Source organism: Geotrypetes seraphini, chromosome 2 (genome assembly GCF_902459505.1).
Source record: "Geotrypetes seraphini chromosome 2, aGeoSer1.1, whole genome shotgun sequence".
In the NCBI taxonomy this organism is placed as follows: domain Eukaryota; kingdom Metazoa; phylum Chordata; class Amphibia; order Gymnophiona; family Dermophiidae; genus Geotrypetes; species Geotrypetes seraphini.
This window is the reverse complement of record NC_047085.1, coordinates 354,229,253-354,248,844: the sequence shown is the minus strand read 5'-3', so window position 1 is coordinate 354,248,844 and position 19,592 is coordinate 354,229,253. Positions and strand designations below refer to the sequence as shown.

Genomic DNA, 19,592 nt, shown 5'->3' with positions numbered 1-19,592 from the left:
CATGGGGCACTGTATAAAGATAGGACTGAATTTTATGCAGTCCTCTTATGTGGCGACCTTGACCGGTTAAGTGTTGAATATCAGGCATTTAATCGGCCAAGTGCTGACTCTGCTCCTAGAATGTTCTGAAAATAGCAGGTTTTGTGTTAAGCTAACCAGTCATTTTCAATGGCACTAACTGGCTAGCATCCCACAGGTGATTTAACCAGCCAGGAGCCATTTCTAGTTTGTTAAATTGCTTTATTTAAAACATTTTTAATCCACATGTCTCCAAGGCGGTTCACAAATTTCCATACATAATAAAATGCACCCGAGATCAGGCGGGATCGGGCACATTCAGGGTGGTATGGCCGAAGGCATTTTAAAAGGAGACATACATCGGGTAGAGGAAGGTACACAGTCACGATATTATACCATCACATCTTCAACAGGACTACATCTAAGCAATTGTCAAGTAACATCATTCTTCAATATAGTATTCTTTCCAATAATAACTAAAAAATAAAAAAGAGTTATATATTCACTCAAAGAAAGCTGTCAAGGAGACTGATATTGTTTGCCAGTATTGCTTTTTTAGGGGGAGGAGAAAACACTGGGGGAATAAAGGGATGACCTCTTCTGATCCCTTCAGTACTGCACTGCACAAAATGAGCACCTTCATATAACCTAGAGATCCTGGGGAGCTCCTCTAAATCCTGATGTTGATCTTGATGAACACAAACCTAGGAGGTACATGAATATTTTATCTCCATCCTAGTCCCACCCAAAACACACACAGATTACACCCTTGCCTATATACACAGCTCGCCAGTTTATGGACATCCAAATCCTCTATGGGGTTTCTAAAATAACCACCATTATATATTAATACTTATCTCTACTATCTATTCTAATATATTTGGTATTAATTTTATTTTATTGGTATGCTAAGCAATACTCAGTCATTTGTTAATTAGCCATTAGTTGTCCTTTGGCTTGCTCCCACTGTTTGCTCTCTCAACTAAGGGTTAAGCCTGTCCCTCTCCTGCAAATGTTCTACAATTTCTTGATACCAGTCTTACAATAGTTAAACTATGCTGGTGATAACTGGTGATTATTTCCTGTTATTAATAAGCTAGCTTATATGTCCTCATGGCCTTTCAAAGCTCTGTATTTAGTAGCTCATGGTGCCAGATACATTCACCGTATCACAATCCCCTTAATGCTGAGGTTGTCCTCTTCCTGTTCCAGGAAGCGGTCTTCTTGGAGGTCCAGGCAAAGGTGCTCTTGGTAAAGGTGGCTGAGTCACCGCTATGCGTGGAGGTGGTTGTGCCATTGCTGGTCCTTTTCCAGATGCAGCAGTGACAATATTTTTTTCATCCTTCTTTTTTTCACTCCCTAGGAGCACAAAATTATAAATAAAATTAAGATAAGAAGCAGGAATTATATATTGGACAATATAATGACATAGATATGTATTGTCTCTCTGAAATTTGGCCTAAGTATAAAGAACCCAGAGACAGTTGCACCTGATTTCTCAAAATATAGTCTCCATGCATTATTTTCCTATCCTGCTCAAAGCTTGCAACAGGAAATCTCTGCTAAATGTAACTAAAATTACACACTTTATAGAACTATAGCTGTAGTGATGGATAGTAGCTTTCAGAAAGACAATTTAATTTATGGTATGCATCCAAAGAAAAAGAAGAGGAGCCCAGTCGATATTCCCTCTAAGCTGAGTCCTCCACCTACACTCCTGCCAGTGGTGGAGCTCTTTCAATATCAAATTTTCAATAGCAAGGGACAGGCAAGTTCTGTAGAACTCCCAAGGATCCACCTGTCCCTAGTGAATGAAAACGTGATATTGAAGCATCACCCCATTCTGGCTGGAATGCAGCTGGATGACTCTTGCACAGCTTAGATAGAACATGGATTTCAATGGGCAAATATAAACATATGAAACATACTCCCTAATTCTTTAAAAAGTACAAAACATTGTACACACAGTTTTGGTTATGTACCCATATTGTGTGCATAATTTAATTGGTTTTATATATCTTTATTAATTTTCCAAACTGAAGAAAAAGTGCATACAGATAAACATACAGCTATAAACAATTAATAGCACTTACAATTGCATAAATATAAAAAACAAAATACCTTACACCTTCCCCCTCCCCCCTATCTGGATGTGTGGAAAAATAACAAAATCCAAAAATTAAGGATCGTTTCAATTAACCAATCTACAATTTAATAAATGTTTTCAATGGACCCCAGACTTCTTTGAATTTTTTATTTCCCACTTGTTCCGCATATCTAAAGTATACGCACAATGTTTTCCACCAAAAGGATAGGTTTAACCTGTCATAATTTTTCCAATTCCTGGTTATCATCTGCATAGCAACCCCTGTCATAATTAAAAGAAGTCTGCTTTTATGTTTATCAACTGGATTATTCTGTTTCAATAATGTTCCTAATAGGGGGCGTGGCTTAACGCGAGCACAGAATGGATGTGTGATCGCGACGCTCCTCTCCAAATGGGCAACTGACATTAAATAAAAATATCCCAATACTATTTATTTCAATTGAAAATAATCACAATTGAAGCAGAAACTATTGAAAATCTATATTTAACATCCTCTTGAAGAAACGAAGACAAGAACTGAGTAAGAGAAACCAAAGAGAGATTTGCCGGTTTACTCTCCCTCATCGATGAGACGGCGAGACATTGAATTAAAGACAGAAGAAATTAAAGAGAGAAGAGTTGGCAGATTGGATATTGTCCTCCTCTGAAACTGAAAAAGTTTTTAGCGCTGAAGTGAAGACATCGGGGCACTAGAGCGGAGAGACACTGCTAGCAGGAAGCTGACGGTTGTTTGAATAAAAACTTGTGCCTGCTGAGGGGGATAAATCCCGAAGTAAGAGAACAAGGGGAGTGATAAGATCGGCGAAAACTGTGACAACAGAAAATCAAATGCTGAAGATAATAACTTAAAAAAAAAAAAAAAAAAAAAAAGAAAACATTTCCTGTCAGAAAAAACGCAGAAAAGATCTGAAGCGAAGGAGAAAAGTAAGACAACTAATTTTACCGGTCTTTCTGTGTGGTGATACGGCATGAAAGTGAGAAGAGCTGTAAAAAAAAAATTTTATTAACTGACTAATATTGAAAAAGGGACGGATCCTATTGTGAGACCGTTGTTAGCTAGATTCCTGAACTGTGGCGGTTTGAAGCGCTGAGTCGGAGCCGAGAGACTAATTGATTGATACTTTTATTGTTTTTCCCTCGGCGCTAAATCGGCGCAGCATCAAGACAGATAACATATAAAAAGGAAAAAGAAATATCAGCGAAAACAATCTGATGATACTGAAGGTCATAAAAGTTAAAGAAAGTGTGATTATATCATTTGCCGATTTGAAGGCTAAGAAAATGAGAGAAGGCTTAAATTGAAGAAGACTTGCAGCTTTCTCAGAACGGTAAATTATCCAAATTTAACTGAGAGGTGTCTGACAAGAAAGAAAGAGGGGATAAGGAAAGATAAATTACTGATTCTAACGGCTTGTCTCTGTACTGATGTGGAGTTGAACTCCTAAGTGTGGCAGTTTGAAGCAGCCATTTTCAGATTAAAGCTGAAACGGAGACCTGAGTGATTATACTGATCTTATAGCCTGAAGCCAATCTTCTTGTTTGCTCACTCTCAGCGTTGGATCGGCATTGAAGCAGATAACAGGAAAAAAGAAAAAAAAAAAATTAATTAAAAAGGATTTATTCATCAAAGGAGATATTTTGATAGAGAGATTGACATCAAGTGAAGACTTGAAAGAAAAGAGACAAGCGGCGAAATATTGAAACTGATACAGAGAGACAGTGAAGGCAGGCTGGGAAAAAAAAAAATTAAATTGACCAAAAGAGGAACTTTGACTGAAAGTGACTATTGTGTCTCCTAATAAATATAAAGAAAGAAGAACCAAGAAAAAGAAAACAACAACATGGCAAGTACCAGACAAAACAAAAATGAGGCTGGTACATCTGCAAAAAGACAGAAACAAGATCAAATAACACCAAGCAAGATACCACTTCCTATTGATGAACCAGACATATTAAGCAAAGCTGAAGTCATGGAAGAATTAAAACAAATCAAACAAATGCTTAAAGAAACTATAACTAATATGTCTGAAATGAAAGAAGAAATTTTAAATATACATAGACAAATGGAAGTTAACAACAAAAGAACAACTGAACTAGAATCAAAAATGGAAAATATAGAATGTGAATCAAAAAGATGTAAAAACGACAGCCTAGAATTAAATAAATTAAAAGATCAACTGGAGGATTACGAGAATAGAGGAAGAAGAAAGAACATCAAACTCTTTGGAATACAAGAAAATTTAGAGGGAAAAAATACTATCCTTTTCCTTGAAAATTTAATTCCAAAAATTCTACAATTAGACTTGAAACAACCAATTGAAATTGAAAGGGCGCATAGAATCCCAATTAAAAATTTAGAAAATAAAAACAGACCAAGACCAATCATTTTCAAAATGTTGAGATACCAACAAGCAATAGAGATACTAAATGCTGCAAAAAAAGATAAAAACTTAAATTATAAAGGATCAAGATTATGGTTTTTACCAGACTTCGCCAAAAACACAGCAACTAAAAGAAAAAGACTACTAGACATGAGACCTCTACTCAAAGAAAAAGGATTTAAATATGGTCTATACTACCCGGCGAAAATGAGAGTGTCATCTGGAGACAAGTCCTTATATTTTGAGGATCCCGAAAAACTAAAAGATTTTCTCTCTAAACCAGAACCTATGATATATTAACATAATATATTAAGATGGTTTTGAAGACTCTATGAAAAATTAGAAAATATAACATATCGAAATATTTGAAGAAATGGAGGAAAACAATACAAAGAAAAGACAATAATAATTATATGAAAGAAAGAATAGAATACAGGAAAATTATTAAATAATACACTGCATATATGTTTTAAAATAATTATATGTTGAAATCATAATACTAAGGAAATACAAATTAACATATTGTTAAATGGAAAATGATACATTAATAAAATGTTATGGAAAATGATTAAATAAATATAAAAGATCAATATAGATAAATAGAAGGGAAATTTGTTTAAACAATTGAATATTGATTGCCTGGAATGGGGAGAGTGTTAGGATTACAGTTCCAATGTGTATCCTTAAGCAGCCAATGTATTGGGTGGGAAAGGGAGGGATAAGGAGAATATTTATTAGAATAATTAAGGGAGATACATTAGGGTTAAATATGTGTGTCGTGAAAAAAATTTTTTGGATATTAAATATGAAAGAGGAGAGGAAGAATAAGATAATGAAAAATATTAAAATATATAATGTCTTTTAAAATATATTCTATTAATGTCAATGGCCTGAATCACGTAATTAAAAGGAAAAAAATATTAACATTTTTAAAAAAACAAAATGCAGATATTTACTGTCTGCAAGAGACCCATCTTAATATGAAGGAATCACAGAAATTATCAGGTGGATGGATAAAAGAATGTTTTTTTGCTCCAGCAGTGGGTAAAAAAGCAGGGGTTGCAATCCTTATAAATAAAAAATGTATGGCCAATATAAAGGTAAAAAATTCAGATCCACATGGAAGATGGATACATATCGATATAGGTATGGGAAATGATACCCTGACGTTATTTAATATATATGCCCCTAATTCGAATCAATCAGAGTTTTTCAAAAAGCTACAAAATATGTTATTACCACTGGCTGTCTCTAATTTAGTGGTGGCTGGAGATTTTAATGCTGTAATGGATCCATTATTGGATAAAAAACCAGGTAAAAATATTAAATCTTTAGGTCTAGATAATTTAATTCGATCATGTGATTTGAAAGATATATGGCGTATTCTTCATTTTAATGATCAGGAGTATTCATTTTGTTCACAGGTTCATAAATCATTTTCAAGAATAGATTATATTTTTGTTTCAACAAATAAAGTGCAACAAGTGATTAAAGCCTCCATTGATCCTATTATCATTTCGGATCATGCGGGAATATGGATAGAATTACAATTAGATCAATTAGAAAATAATAGACCTCTTTGGAGATTTGATAATGCATTGCTTGTGGATGACAAATTTTTGGAAAATTTTAAAACACAAATTAATGAATTTTTTCAAATAAATTTAGTGGAAGATACATCTATAGAGAATGTATGGGATGCATTTAAAGCAACTATGAGGGGTAATATCATATCATATTCAGCTTTTATTAGGAAACAAATTAAAAAACAATATATAGAATTAGAAAAAGAAATAAAAATATTAGAAGCTAAATTGATAAGTAAATGGGAATATGAAGTTTTGCAAGCTCTTTTGAAAGTAAAAGGTAAATATAATGAATTAACTTCAAAAATGATAAGAAAAGATTTGTTTTCCAAACAAACGGTGTATTATGGAAATTCTAATAAGGCGGGAAAATTATTAGCAAATTATCTTAAGGCAAAAAAAAGGAGAACTAATATTAATGGAATAAAAGATGATAATGGTATAATAACAAATCAAACAAATATAATATTAAAACAATTTTTAAATTTTTATAAGGATCTATATTCTTCCGAACCTTATTTGGAGAAACAAAAAGATGGAAAAAAATTTTTAGATTTAATAAATGGACCTAAGATTCCTGATCATATAAAACGAAGTTTAGAAGAACCTATATCATTAAAAGAATTAGAAACAGCATTGAGATCTCTTAGAGTTGGATCCGCTCCAGGTGGTGATGGTTACACAGTAGAATTTTATAAAACATTTCAAAATATCCTCTCCCCACATTTATTAAAATTATATCAGACACAACTTATAAAAGGTAATATAAAAGGTACTATGGCTGAATCAATAATAATTGTTTTGCCTAAGCCAAATAAAGATCCTACTTTGGTTTCAAACTACAGGCCTATATCTTTGATAAATGTTGATAATAAACTTTTGGCGAAAATTTTGGCTTTGAGATTAGCCAAAGCTCTCCCACATATTATAGATATGCATCAAACGGGTTTCGTTGCTAAAAGACATTCCTCCAATAACTCTAGACTATTATTTCACATGCTAAACTTGTCAAAAAAAATGGATGAACCGGCTTTTACAGTTTCATTAGATGCTGAGAAAGCATTTGATAGGGTAGAATGGAATTTTATGTATCAGGCTTTAGAATGGTTTGGTATAGGTTCTGGATTTATACAAATGGTAAAAACATTGTATAGCTTCCCGATTGCAAGATTAAATATTAATAATAAGATATCTGATGGTTTTCAATTGCAGAGGGGAGTTAGACAAGGTTGTCCTTTATCTCCTTTGTTATTTGATGTTGTATTAGAACCCTTATTGTTAGCAATACAGCAAACGAGGGAGATACAAGGAATTCCATATTCAGATATGGAATATAAAATTTCGGCTTATGCGGATGATATTTTGCTTTATTTGAGAAATCCAGAGTCTACCTTATCTTCTTTATTGGAATTAATTGATAAGTTTGGCAAATTTTCAGGTTATAAAATTAATTGGAATAAATCTGAAATTATACCCTTGAATGTTTACTGTGTAAAAGGATTATTTGATATTTTTCCATTCATATGGAAAGAAGAAGGATTTAAATATCTAGGCATTCAAGTTAAAAAAACAATTGAAGATACTGTAAAAGAAAATGAAAAATATGTATTAAAAAAAGTAACGGAGTTATGTGAACAATGGAACCCATTACATATATCTTGGTGGGGCAGAGTTCAAACTATTAAAATGATGATGTTGCCTGTGGTTTGCTACCAAATGAGTATGATACCTATTTATTTTCAGGGGTCCTTTTATAAGAAGCTTAATAGAATTTTAACAAAATTTCTTTGGCTTGGTAAAACACCTAGAATAGCTTTAGTAACCTTACAAAAATCAATTAAGGAGGGAGGGGTAAATTTTCCAAATTTCTATGGGTACCATCAAGCCTGTATTCTACGTCAGGGTATGTATTGGATCCTCCCAGAACTTATAGATAATACACCTGATTGGTTATATTTGGAATGGCGCCTTATGTTTCCCCTAAATTTAGTTCATTTACCAAGTATTAATATACCTAAAAGATACAGAGAAAATAAAATAATAATGGATACTTGGAAAACATTGAGATTTATTGATAAATTAACACCCATCCCAATATATAAATCAACTAATCAATCCATATGGATAAACTCCAAGATCAAAATTGGCGGAGCTCAAATCCTTTGGAAGAACTGGATTATTGCAGGAATTAGATCTCTAGATGATATTATTTCAGAAGGTAAACTGCTGGATTTTTCACAATTGCAACATAGATTTGGTCTTAATAAAACACAAAGTTTTAAATGGTTGCAATTGAAGCAGGCCATTCAGGTTGGGTTCCCTGAATGGAAATCATTAAACAATCAATATAGTTTAAAGTTCTTATGCTTTAAAGCAGACTTCCTAGGACATCAAGCCGCATTGTGGTATAAATTAATATCTGGATATTTGAATAAAAAACCAAAAAATGGTCTAAGAGACATTTGGAGCATTGAGATTAAGCATCAAATTACTGCATCTCAATGGCCACTAATTTGGTCTTGGAGAATGAGATGTACAGTGTCAGCATCTATGAGACAAACTTGGTTCTTTTTATTACATAGAGCTTTTTGGACCCCTACACGTTTGCAAAAATTAGATAGTTCTAAGTCCAATAAATGCTGGCACTGTAATCTAGAACCAGGGACATTAGATCATTTATTATATCATTGTCCTTATATTAAAATATTTTGGAATTCAATTTGGCCACAAATTAATAAATTAATGGAAAATCATATTGCAATATCATATGATACAATTTTATTTGGAACAATGATGAGAAAAAAAAGTCAAATTTCACCAGAAAATAATAAACTTTTATTAATTATGACAGGGGTTGCCATTCAACATATAACTAACAATTGGAAAAATTACAACAACCTAAACTACACATTTTGGTGGAATACAATATGCCATGTTTTTAAAATGGAAAGAACAATAGCAGTACAAAAGGGGACATATAATAAATTTATAAAAATATGGGGGCCATTGACAAAATACTGCAATGATTAAATAATAGAATACTTTTTCTTCTTTTCTTCTTTTAGAGATTTTTTTTTTTTAATGACACACATATAGGGGGGATAAGGAAAACAATTTATATATAATATATTATAATATATGATACAAAATGTAACAAATGATTAAAAAATAATAGAAGGGTGGGGGGAGGGAAAATGAATAAAATTTATCTAGAATATATTGTAGTAGATATAAATATGTTATTGAATAATTATCAATTGTATTCCAATATGTTGTATACTATTATAAAATTTGAAAATATTATATTAAAGCAATAAAAGGGTGGGGGGAGGGTGAAGGGGAAAATCAAATCCAGACATACATTGTGTTAGATATAAAAGTGATACCATGCATATATCAAATGTATTTTATTATTATGTACACTTTTTGTAAAATTTGAAAATAAAAATATAATGGAAAAAAAAAAAAATAATGTTCCTAATAAAACCATCTCGTATGTCAATATCTGTTTGTATGCTTACATTTGATGTTTCAGTTTTATATTCTCTTGTATTTTTCAAAATCTTAATAAACTTTCATGGAAATAATTTTTAAAAAAAACCCCATCTTGTATGTTAATGGCATAGGAACAACAAGGGGTCCTTTTACAAAGGTGCATTAGGGCCTTAATGTGAGGAATAGCGCGTGCGACAATGCCGCATGCGCTAGCCGCTACGGCCTCCTCTTGAGCAGGAGGTAGTTTATCAAGTAGCATGCGCTATAGCACACGCTAATCCGGTGCATGTGCTAAAAATGCTAGCGCATCTTTGTAAAAGGAGCCCCAAGTATCCTAATAATCTTTCCCCATATCGATTTCCAGAAATTGAGTATCAAGGGACAATAAAACAACAAATGACCCAGTGTCCCTACTTCAAGATGATAATACCATCATCTATTAGACTTTGAACTATCCAACTTTTGTAAACGAACTGGGGGTCCAAAAAATTCTATGTAACAAAAAGAACCAGGTTTGTCTCATAGATGCTGACGCTGTACATCTTATCCTCCAAGTCCAAATCCGTGAACATTGAGTAGCAGAAATCTGCTGCTTTACCTCAATGCTCCAAATGTCTTTTAGGCTTGTTTAAGGTTTCTTATTCAATTATTCGGATATTAATTTAAATCACTTGGCGGCCTGGTGCCCTTGCAAATCTGTCTGGAAACATAGGCCCGGCAAGCTATACTGATTTTTTTAAGTTGCGCCAAGGGAACCCTTTCTGAATGGCCTGTTTCAACTGCAACCATTTATAAGCTTGAGACTTTGATATGCCGAATAAATGTTGCAGTTGAATAAATTTAGCATTTTCCCATTTGAGATCACTTCATCTAAAGTATGTATGCCTGCCTGCAGCCAATGTTTCCAGAGGATTTTAGACTCACCGATTTGTATCTTGGAGTTTAACCGTAGAGATTGACACGTGGATTGTTGTATTGGAGTAGATGTTAAATTATTAATAAATTGTAATGTCTTCCAGGTAGAAAGAAGAATACTATTGTCCTTATATATTCTGGGCAGCTCGATACTCAAAATATAGTTAAGATGTAATGGGCACATGAGATGACTCTCTAATATCAGCCAGTCCGGTAGATTCTCCATGAGTTCAGGAAGGATTCAATACTTACCCTGACGCAAAATGAAGGTTTGATGGTACCTATAAAAATTTGGAAAATTTACACACACACCCCCCTCCCCGCTGATTGTGTGCATAATTTAATTGAATAATTAATTAGCACTTATAATTGGTATTTTAACTAGAAATTATTGGTGCTAATTAGAACCAATTACAAGTTACTCCACTCCTGCTCAGTGGTTGATCATTGGAACAAGCTTCCAGTGCAGGTGATCGAGGCAGACAGCATGCCAGACTTTAAGAATAAATGGGATACCCATGTGGGATCCCTACGAGGGTCAAGATAAGGAAATTGGGTCATTAGGGCATAGACAGGGGGTGGGTAAGCAGAGTGGGCAGACTTGATGGGCTGTAGCCCTTTTCTGCCGTCATCTTCTATGTTTCTATGCAGTACAGAATCAACGCTATCCCCATATAAGTTATGTGTGTGTGTGGGGGGGGGGGGGGAGTTCAGGATGTAGTCCTTAGGGAACCTTGCTGGGATGTTTCTTGGGAAGGTTTTGAGTGTGGGGGAAGTCAGGTAGTCCTGATTGGGGGGGATGTCTTAAGGAGGGATCTTGTTCAGGAGGAATGTAAGTGGAGGAATGCTGTTCCAGAGGGATGTATTGAGGAGAGCGTCTTTCCTGGATGAAAATTTCCAAATGGTTAAAGTTAGATTGAAAGATAATTTATTATCATTCATGAAAAAAGGCATTCTTCTTTATCAGGGTTTTTCCTTCTTTGTGCTGAGGGTCTGTGTTGTAAAAGCCTGGTGTGTGTATTTTATTACTATCATTTCTTGTGATCTTTGTGCTTCCAGAGAATTGGTATACAAAATGATATAAATGGTGTAACTATCTAAATACATAACATAATTAATGGAATATAAAACTGAAATCATCGTGATTGCTAATCACTGGCGACGGGCTGACCTGCCTTCTATAATGATCTACTCTAGGAGAGACATGATTTTTTCTGTTGCGGCCCCCCAAATCTGGAACTTACTTCCAATTAACCCAAGAGAGGAAAAATTACTGAATAAATTTAAAAGCCTTCTAAAGGGCTGGCTTTTTAAAGATGCTTTTCAATAAACTGGCTTTATTATACTTGAGGGCAGGATGTGGAGGTTCACTGAAATAGGTGGAATCTGTTCTTTGAAATATGTGGGTACTTGTTTCCCATCCTGTGTATATTAAACCTATACCTGATTTTATTTACTGTTTTATTTTTTAATATTGTATTTTATACTGCCCTCTTCCCTAATGTATTAATGTCTAGTAGTATTTTATGTGATATATGTGGATTTTATTATTTTTATTCGATTTGTTATTTGTTGTAAATCGCAACAGAACATGATTTTGCGATCAAATCAAAGAATTTATTAAACTTGAAACTTGAATTGGACTTTGAAATTACAGACAGTGAGCACTTTGGAGCTTTCTATAGCAAAGAGTCATAGCTATTATGTTTGTCAAAAACGGACCTGGTCTCTGATAATGGATAAAGTGACTTCGTTGTCTTAAGTTTACCTTGAAAGGGGGGTGGGGATGGGGGTAGGGTGGGTGGTGATTGGGAGGGGGATTGCTGTGGTTTCCAGGTGGCTTCCTGAAGAACCAATTGAGGCTATTCAGGGTTGCATTGTCATGGAGGGGGGGAGGGGTGTGGTTTGGAGAATGTTTGAGTTTGTTTATTGTGCTTGGGTATCGAGACTATGGCGCTGTTCAGGAGGGTGATTTTTGTGCTTGTATTTCTATGTGTTCTGTATTTTGCAGACTAGTTTTGTATTTTGCCTTTGTTCTGTTATTATTTCTTGTGATGTTCTGCATTCTTTATAAAGATGCATTCAATACATAGATAGATAATTCCAATAAACACAGTACTTATTCCCTAAAGAATCAAATGAGTAGGACATCAATATGGAAATTATAAGTGCTTTTATAATCTTAATCCTCTTATTTTTCTCTTCTTTCAAAAGATCATTAATATTAATCTGGGTCTTTTTACATTCTTCATGTTAAAAACCATTAACAGCGGAATCTGGATAGGCCCGCTACCTATGAATATATCACACCCTTACCCCCTCCCCTACATTATCCCACAAAATACTCAACACTAATTATGGTAAAAATTAGCCGCAGCCCAGTTTATTGGTCATAACAGGTTATTAAATAACATAACAATGTATAAACAGTATAAACATCAAAAACAATTATTTCGAGCTACTGTAATAAAACAGGTTATGCCCCCCGACCCCGCCATGAAGCTAGAATCTGGGGGGGTGGCATGTCCCCCACATGCCCCAGTAACCCGGGTCACCTGACCCACCAGGCACGGCTCCCAGCCGGCCCACCGCTCATCACCTGATGAGCCCAGCCAGTAGCTCGAGATACCGCCCAAACTATCCCAACGCACCCCTCTCTACCCAAAACCCAAGGGCGGGCGGGCGGGAAAGCCGCCTCGGAGGACCAGAAACGCCCTTAGTCCTCCGAGGCTCAACTTATAAACCCTCCCCCCTCCCGACGCCCTCCGCGGCCGCGGCTACCAATGGCAGGTCTTCCCAGCGGCGGGAAGACCTGCCGACCAATCCCCTGCCTCCTATTCCCCCCTTACGGTCCCGCGTCTCCGACGGGCTACCGCGCGGGCCTCCCAGCTCCGCGTTAGGTACGCCCGTCGAGACGAGCTCTCGGGCTGCCTATAACAGCGGAATCTGGATAGGCCCGCTACCTATGAATATATCACACCCTTACCCCCTCCCCTACATTATCCCACAAAATACTCAACACTAATTATGGTAAAAATTAGCCGCAGCCCAGTTTATTGGTCATAACAGGTTATTAAATAACATAACAATGTATAAACAGTATAAACATCAAAAACAATTATTTCGAGCTACTGTAATAAAACAGGTTATGCCCCCCGACCCCGCCATGAAGCTAGAATCTGGGGGGGTGGCATGTCCCCCACATGCCCCAGTAACCCGGGTCACCTGACCCACCAGGCACGGCTCCCAGCCGGCCCACCGCTCATCACCTGATGAGCCCAGCCAGTAGCTCGAGATACCGCCATAGGGGCCAGTAAACCCTTACAGGCCCCCCCCCACCAATGAACAGAGCTGCGACTAAGATAGCGCCCAACGCTCACAACCCGACGAGAAATCGTCCAGCAATAAATCCCAGCCCACGTCCGACAAATGTACCCGATCCCTCGCAAACAAACCTAAACAGGACACATCCACCCAGTCGTGTCGTAGTTGCACCCCCCCCCTAGACTCCACCCAGCGCCCCACCTGACGGTTAACCTTGCACAAACCCCTGGTCCATCTCCTGGACTCCAGCCGACGTGGTCGAGGAATAATGTCCGACCACAGCAGCGTCGTGCCCGGGAACCATTCCAATATCATCCGAAGATCCCCTAGAATAGTGTCAATCAGGTGCTTCCCCGTCTGAGAGTCCACGTCGTTACCCCCCAAATGCAGCAGCAGGATATCCGGACGACGAGGGCGACGACGGAAGTCAGCCAGCAACGGTAACAGCTGATGCCACCGCATACCCCGCTGACCCCACCAGGACACGCGAATGCCCAAGTGCTGCAGACCCAAGTGCTGACCACCAGGCCGGATCGCGGCACGCTCTCCCGCCCAGTGGACGAAGGAGTGCCCGACAATCCACACAGTACGCTGTCGCCACACCGCATCTGCAAGGCAAACCCAACAATCAAATCCAGTTCTAGAGTAAAAGCCTAACCCTGGTTAGTAAAGTGTCAGACCCGAGCATGCACCAACCAGCTACATCCACCCACACCCCCGAAAACCAGGTACCCCTCAGTGGAAACATAGGCCAATCTGCCCCACCTAGATCCCTCCTTGATCTAAACCTCGTGCAATCCCGTGAGGCCGGATGTAACTCCTATAACAGTCCGATGACCAACGCCCTAACCGTCGAATCCCCTCGCCGGGCACCCCAGCCAGGAAGGCGCAAGTGGCAGCCCCAATCCGAAATGAATGAGTACCAAAATGCGCTGGGTCCTCGCCACATCGGCGCAAAACTAGACGCAGCACTGCTAAGAACTGATAACGTGTAAGGGGCCCGCCGTCTACGTGCAACAACAAGGCCAACCCCAAAGGAGGACGAACCGCCATATAGGCGCACAGAGCCGTAACCGGGCAAGTAACACCATTTATCTTATTCAAAACCACCGTACGGCCCCTGCCCAGCTGGTCCGTCTTGGATCTGGCCAGATATAAACTAACTGTACTGTCGCCGCACTGTACATGCCGCAATAAGAGGCCACGCGCACCCACAGTATCGGCAGGATGCACCAGTAGCTCACCGACGCGGAAAGCCCCGAAAAAGGCAAGCGAAAAAGCAGCAGTGAACAGCAGCACCTCGTATCGGGACCGAGCCACCGCCGGCAATTCCACGATCAACCTTGTCAATAAGTCGTGAGAAATCGGCTGCCGAGCATCGGGTTGTCGCGGCGCAATCCTAGCCATAGCCGTCAGAAGTCTACGCACTAGGAAACCCGAGGACGGACAACGCCACCCCAAGGCCCTAGAGAAGAATGTAAAACCAGCTAAATGGCCAGCCACGACTCCCCGTGAAAAACCAGCACGATGCGAATCCAGCACAAATTCCGCCAGCAGGGTCTCGGATACATGTCCCGGGGACCAATCCCGGGAAGACAGGAAGGCGAACAATCGACGGAATCCAGCATTGTATCGAGTCCATGTGGTAGGAGCCACCGACTGTCTCAGCAAGTCCCAGAGCCCTTCCCGACCAGGCTCCATAAATGATCTGGCATCTGCAACCCCCGAGGCTGCGCGTCTGGCGCCAACCGACGAAACTGTGAAAAATTAAAGCGAGAAAGCGCGTCAGCAATACAGTTGCGACTCCCTGGCACATGCCTAGCCCTAATGTATAAATTGAGCTGCAAACAACGCAGAACGATCTCACGCATCAACTGATTAACCTGCAAACATTTTGCGGCATGCCGATTGACGACCTCCACAACCCCCATATTATCACACCAAAATAGCACGCGCTTATTACGCAGCCGAGCCGGCCAAAGTTCACAGGCGACCAGAAGCGGGAAAAGCTCCAAAAAAGTCACATTACGTGTAATACCACTCCGCTGCCAGGCAGCAGGCCAAGGCGCAGCACACCAGTCCCCCTGGCAGTAAAGGCCGAAACCGAGGCCACCTGCCGCATCAGAGTAAAGTTCCAAATCCAGGTTAGACAACTCGGGCTGTTGAATCGGCAACGTGCCATTAAACCGCGTGAGGAACCCGACCCACATCCTAAGATCCGCCCGGATACCCGCAGATATACGCACGAAGTGGCGACGATCATGGACGCCTGAGGTGGCAGCAGCCAGTCGTCGAGCAAACGCCCGCCCCATAGGCAATACCCGACATGCAAAGTTAAGAGATCCCAGCAGTGATTGAACGTCTCTGAGGGTAGCCCTGCGGGACTCGGCCAACCGAGAAATCTGCAACAACAGGAGATGTACCTTGTCCCGTGGCAACCTGGTAACCATTGCCACGGTATCAATCTCAATACCCAGAAAAGTAAGCACCGTAGTTGGGCCCTCCGATTTATCTGCCGCCAACGGAATACCAAATGTAGCAGCCACGCTTTCAAATGACGCTTTTAAACAAGAACACACCGCAGACCCCGCCGCTCCAACAAAGAGAAAATCGTCCAGATAGTGAACGACCGAATCCGCCCGTGCAACGCGTACCGTAACCCAGTGCAAGAACGTACTAAACATCTCAAAGTAAGCGCACGAGATGGAACAGCCCATCGGTAAACAACGATCGTAATAAAACCCGCCCTCGAATCGAAAACCCAGCAACGGATACGAGGAGGGATGGACAGGTAAAAGCCGGAAGGCAGACTCAATGTCCACCTTTGCCAGGAGAGCACCACACCCAGCCTGTCCCACCAGACGTTGCGCACAATCAAAAGACGAATAGCGAACTGTACACAGGTCACGAGGAATGCCCTCGTTGACCGATCGGCCCAACGGCCGGGACAGATTGTGAATCAAACGGAACTTACCAGGGTCCTTCTTAGGAATGATAGCCAACGGGGAGACCATCATAACCAAGAAAGGTTGCTCTCGAAAAGGCCCCGCAATGCGCCCAAGTCTAGCCTCCTCTTGCAATTTGGACCGAACCACCTCCCGCAGGCTATTCACGGAGGATGCGTTAGTAACCCGCACCGAAGTCACCGGCTTCTCGTACGGTATAACAAAACCCTCAACAAAACCCTTCTCCAAAAGTACTGCAGCCCTCCGATCACTATAACAGCGCAACCACGGCCGGAGGGCCGCCACCTTAATCGGAGTGGGGACCCCAGAAGAACCCACCTCATTTTGCTGCCCCTGAGGGCAAGGCCACTCCCTTTTTTGGGCATTTAAGCGCTGAGTGTCCCTGCCCACACAGAGAGCAGGCGTGCCGGAATTTACAATCCGGAAAGGGGCACGTCGCTTTGTTGAACTTCCAGCATAGGTCATTCCCTCCCCCAGAACCCTGACCCGATTGCCCTGCTCCGGACCGAAAGGAACGGTACCCGCCCGTCGAACCTTGCTGCATCGATCGAGCCGCAACACTCGCCGCAGCTCCCCCAGGTCTAGCCATATTCGTTAGCCATAAATTGATATCTTGAGTACCCCAAGACATGTGCTTGTTTTCTTCCATCTTATCTCTAAAGGCCTCGTCATAATTGAGCCAGGCCCAACCACCGAAACGCTGATAAGCGTCAAGCACAGAATCCACGTACGCCAAGAGCAGGCCATAATCCTGAGGACGAGCCTGGCCCCATACGCTGGCCAGACGAAGAAACGCCCGCGTCCAGTTAACCACATTACGGGAGACCTGACCCGATTTTACCTTGCCCTCTTCCTTCTTAGCCTTCTTTTTACTCCTGCGCGTCCTGCCCTCTAAGAGCCGAAACACATCAATGCACGCTCGCTTTTTAATTTTTCGACGCAACCTTCTAGGAACCTTCTCCCATAGCTCGGTGAGCGCCACCAATGCCGGAGCACCCCTATCCTGACTCTCTTGCCCCGCCTGTTCGCCCAGCGCCCTCGACCGAGACCGTGAGGAAGACGAAGAAGCAGTGGAGGTTAAAGAAGAAGAAGACGAAGAAGAGGAGGAAGCCCTAGCCCTCCGCTTACGCTTGCGCTTACCCTTCCCAATCCTCCTACCCCGTTCCCCACCCTCAACAGCCTCTAAGGCCATGTTACCCATGTCCTGCGCTCCTCCAGCGATGATCGGTCCACTCGACCCTCCAGCAGCGCCATCCGCAGCAGCTACCATGTAAGGACCCCGCTGTCCGGACATCGCCGATATCCCTCCGCCAGCAGCGCCATCCGCAGCAACCACACGACCAAGTCCCCTCCGTCCGGGCTCCTCCGTCTGAACACCACCGGATCTCTGTACTTGCTCCTGGAAGGAGGTGGCCGCAGCTTCACGTCCTACCGACGAACCAGCGAAGACCTGTGAAGACAAACCAAAACAAGGACCAGACAACTGCACAGCACCAGAAGGAGGAACCCCAAAAGGACCACCAGCACCCCCCACTCCCCCAAGGGCCCACCAATCCGCAGGACCGCCGCCACGACCCATCCCACGGCCCCACGCGGACGCCGGATCGAATACTCCAGCGCCCCCCATCGGCCAGGGCACCGGACTCCAACCCGCACCCCAAGACCCCGAAGCCCAGGGAGGCCAGAAGGAAGAATGAACAGAGGGCAAGCCGATGCTCTGCGCAGGCGCAGAGACACCCACGCTCAAACCCCCAACAGGATCTCCCAGGCCCCCAGCACCGACCGTCCCAGCACTTGCCTGAACCCTGAACTGCACTGCTCTCTCCGTTGGGCCCGCAACCGCACCCCCGCTCAGTAAGTGGTCACCGGCCTGGGGAAGTGAAAAATCTGACTCCACTGTTGCAGTATGCAACACATCCGGCTGACTCACTAGATCAGCACGTGGCTCAGGCCCAGCCATGCTATCAACCTCCCCCGCGGTCAGCGATGCACGCCCAGACTCCGCCACCACCCTCCCCCCGACAGAACCACCGGACCTCACCACTTTGCGGGCCCTCCCGCCGGACCGCGCGATTTCCAACGGTCCCCCTCCAGCCCCCAGCGCAATGGACTCCCGGGCAATCTCCCGAGAACGCCTCGGCGGCAGGGAACGCTCCCGGGTCGGCACGGTACTCACCGGCTCTTCCTCCTCATCAAATGAGCTCCCTGCTGCAAAGGACAGCTCGACCGCACCGGCACCGGCACCCGAACCCGACTCCATGCCGCCAAAGCCGCCTCGGAGGACCAGAAACGCCCTTAGTCCTCCGAGGCTCAACTTATAAACCCTCCCCCCTCCCGACGCCCTCCGCGGCCGCGGCTACCAATGGCAGGTCTTCCCAGCGGCGGGAAGACCTGCCGACCAATCCCCTGCCTCCTATTCCCCCCTTACGGTCCCGCGTCTCCGACGGGCTACCGCGCGGGCCTCCCAGCTCCGCGTTAGGTACGCCCGTCGAGACGAGCTCTCGGGCTGCCTATTACTTTTAAACTGATTAATCATTCCTAACATTACCTCTTTCCTTGAATCATTTTAAAATAATTAAAGCTTTTTCTATCAATTAATTTTCTTTATATTTTTTCTTAATTGACCCTATCCTTGTGTACAAACCTTAAATGTTCCTTTTTCTTTTTTTTTTATTTTATTTTATAAATTGTATTTCTACCCTTTACCTACTTGTTCCAGTTTGTATTAATAGAACATAATGATTAGTCTGTATAATTTTGTCCCATTTGTATTTGTCATACCTGGCGTTTATTGTACATT

The 19,592-nt window shown here is 41.5% G+C and overlaps 2 protein-coding genes across 5 annotated transcripts in view; both read right to left on the bottom strand.

The window, feature by feature from the left end:
• Positions 1 to 326: 326 nt before the first annotated feature.
• Positions 327 to 19,592, bottom strand: part of TMC2 (transmembrane channel like 2) — a 124,614-nt gene continuing 105,348 nt past the window's right edge. For all 3 annotated transcript variants that reach the window (XM_033930413.1, XM_033930414.1, XM_033930415.1), the window contains one exon: positions 327 to 1,377. In XM_033930413.1, coding sequence (XP_033786304.1) covers positions 1,199 to 1,377 — 179 coding nt within the window. In that variant the 3' untranslated portion in view covers positions 327 to 1,198. The remainder of the gene's footprint in view (positions 1,378 to 19,592) is intronic.
• Positions 13,550 to 19,089, bottom strand: LOC117353902 (PE-PGRS family protein PE_PGRS47-like). 2 transcript variants are annotated; one of them, XM_033930411.1, is made up of 2 exons: positions 17,990 to 19,089; positions 13,550 to 15,583 (listed from the first exon to the last, which is right to left on the bottom strand). In XM_033930411.1, exons 1-2 carry the CDS (start codon positions 19,050 to 19,052, stop codon positions 14,592 to 14,594), a joined length of 2,055 nt encoding a protein of 684 aa, XP_033786302.1. In that variant the 5' UTR covers positions 19,053 to 19,089; the 3' UTR covers positions 13,550 to 14,591. The 2 variants fall into 2 exon arrangements, with proteins under 2 accessions (XP_033786302.1, XP_033786303.1); XM_033930412.1 differs by having other exon boundaries at positions 13,550 to 14,434.

Coding starts and splice junctions, on each gene's coding strand:
- LOC117353902 (XM_033930411.1), bottom strand. CDS start 19,052: ATGGAGTCGGGTTCGGGTGCCGGTGCCGGTGCGGTCGAGCTGTCCTTT. Junction 15,584..17,989: donor TGGAGGAGCGCAGGACATGG/GTAACATGGCCT, acceptor AATTTTTCACAG/TTTCGTCGGTTGGCGCCAGA.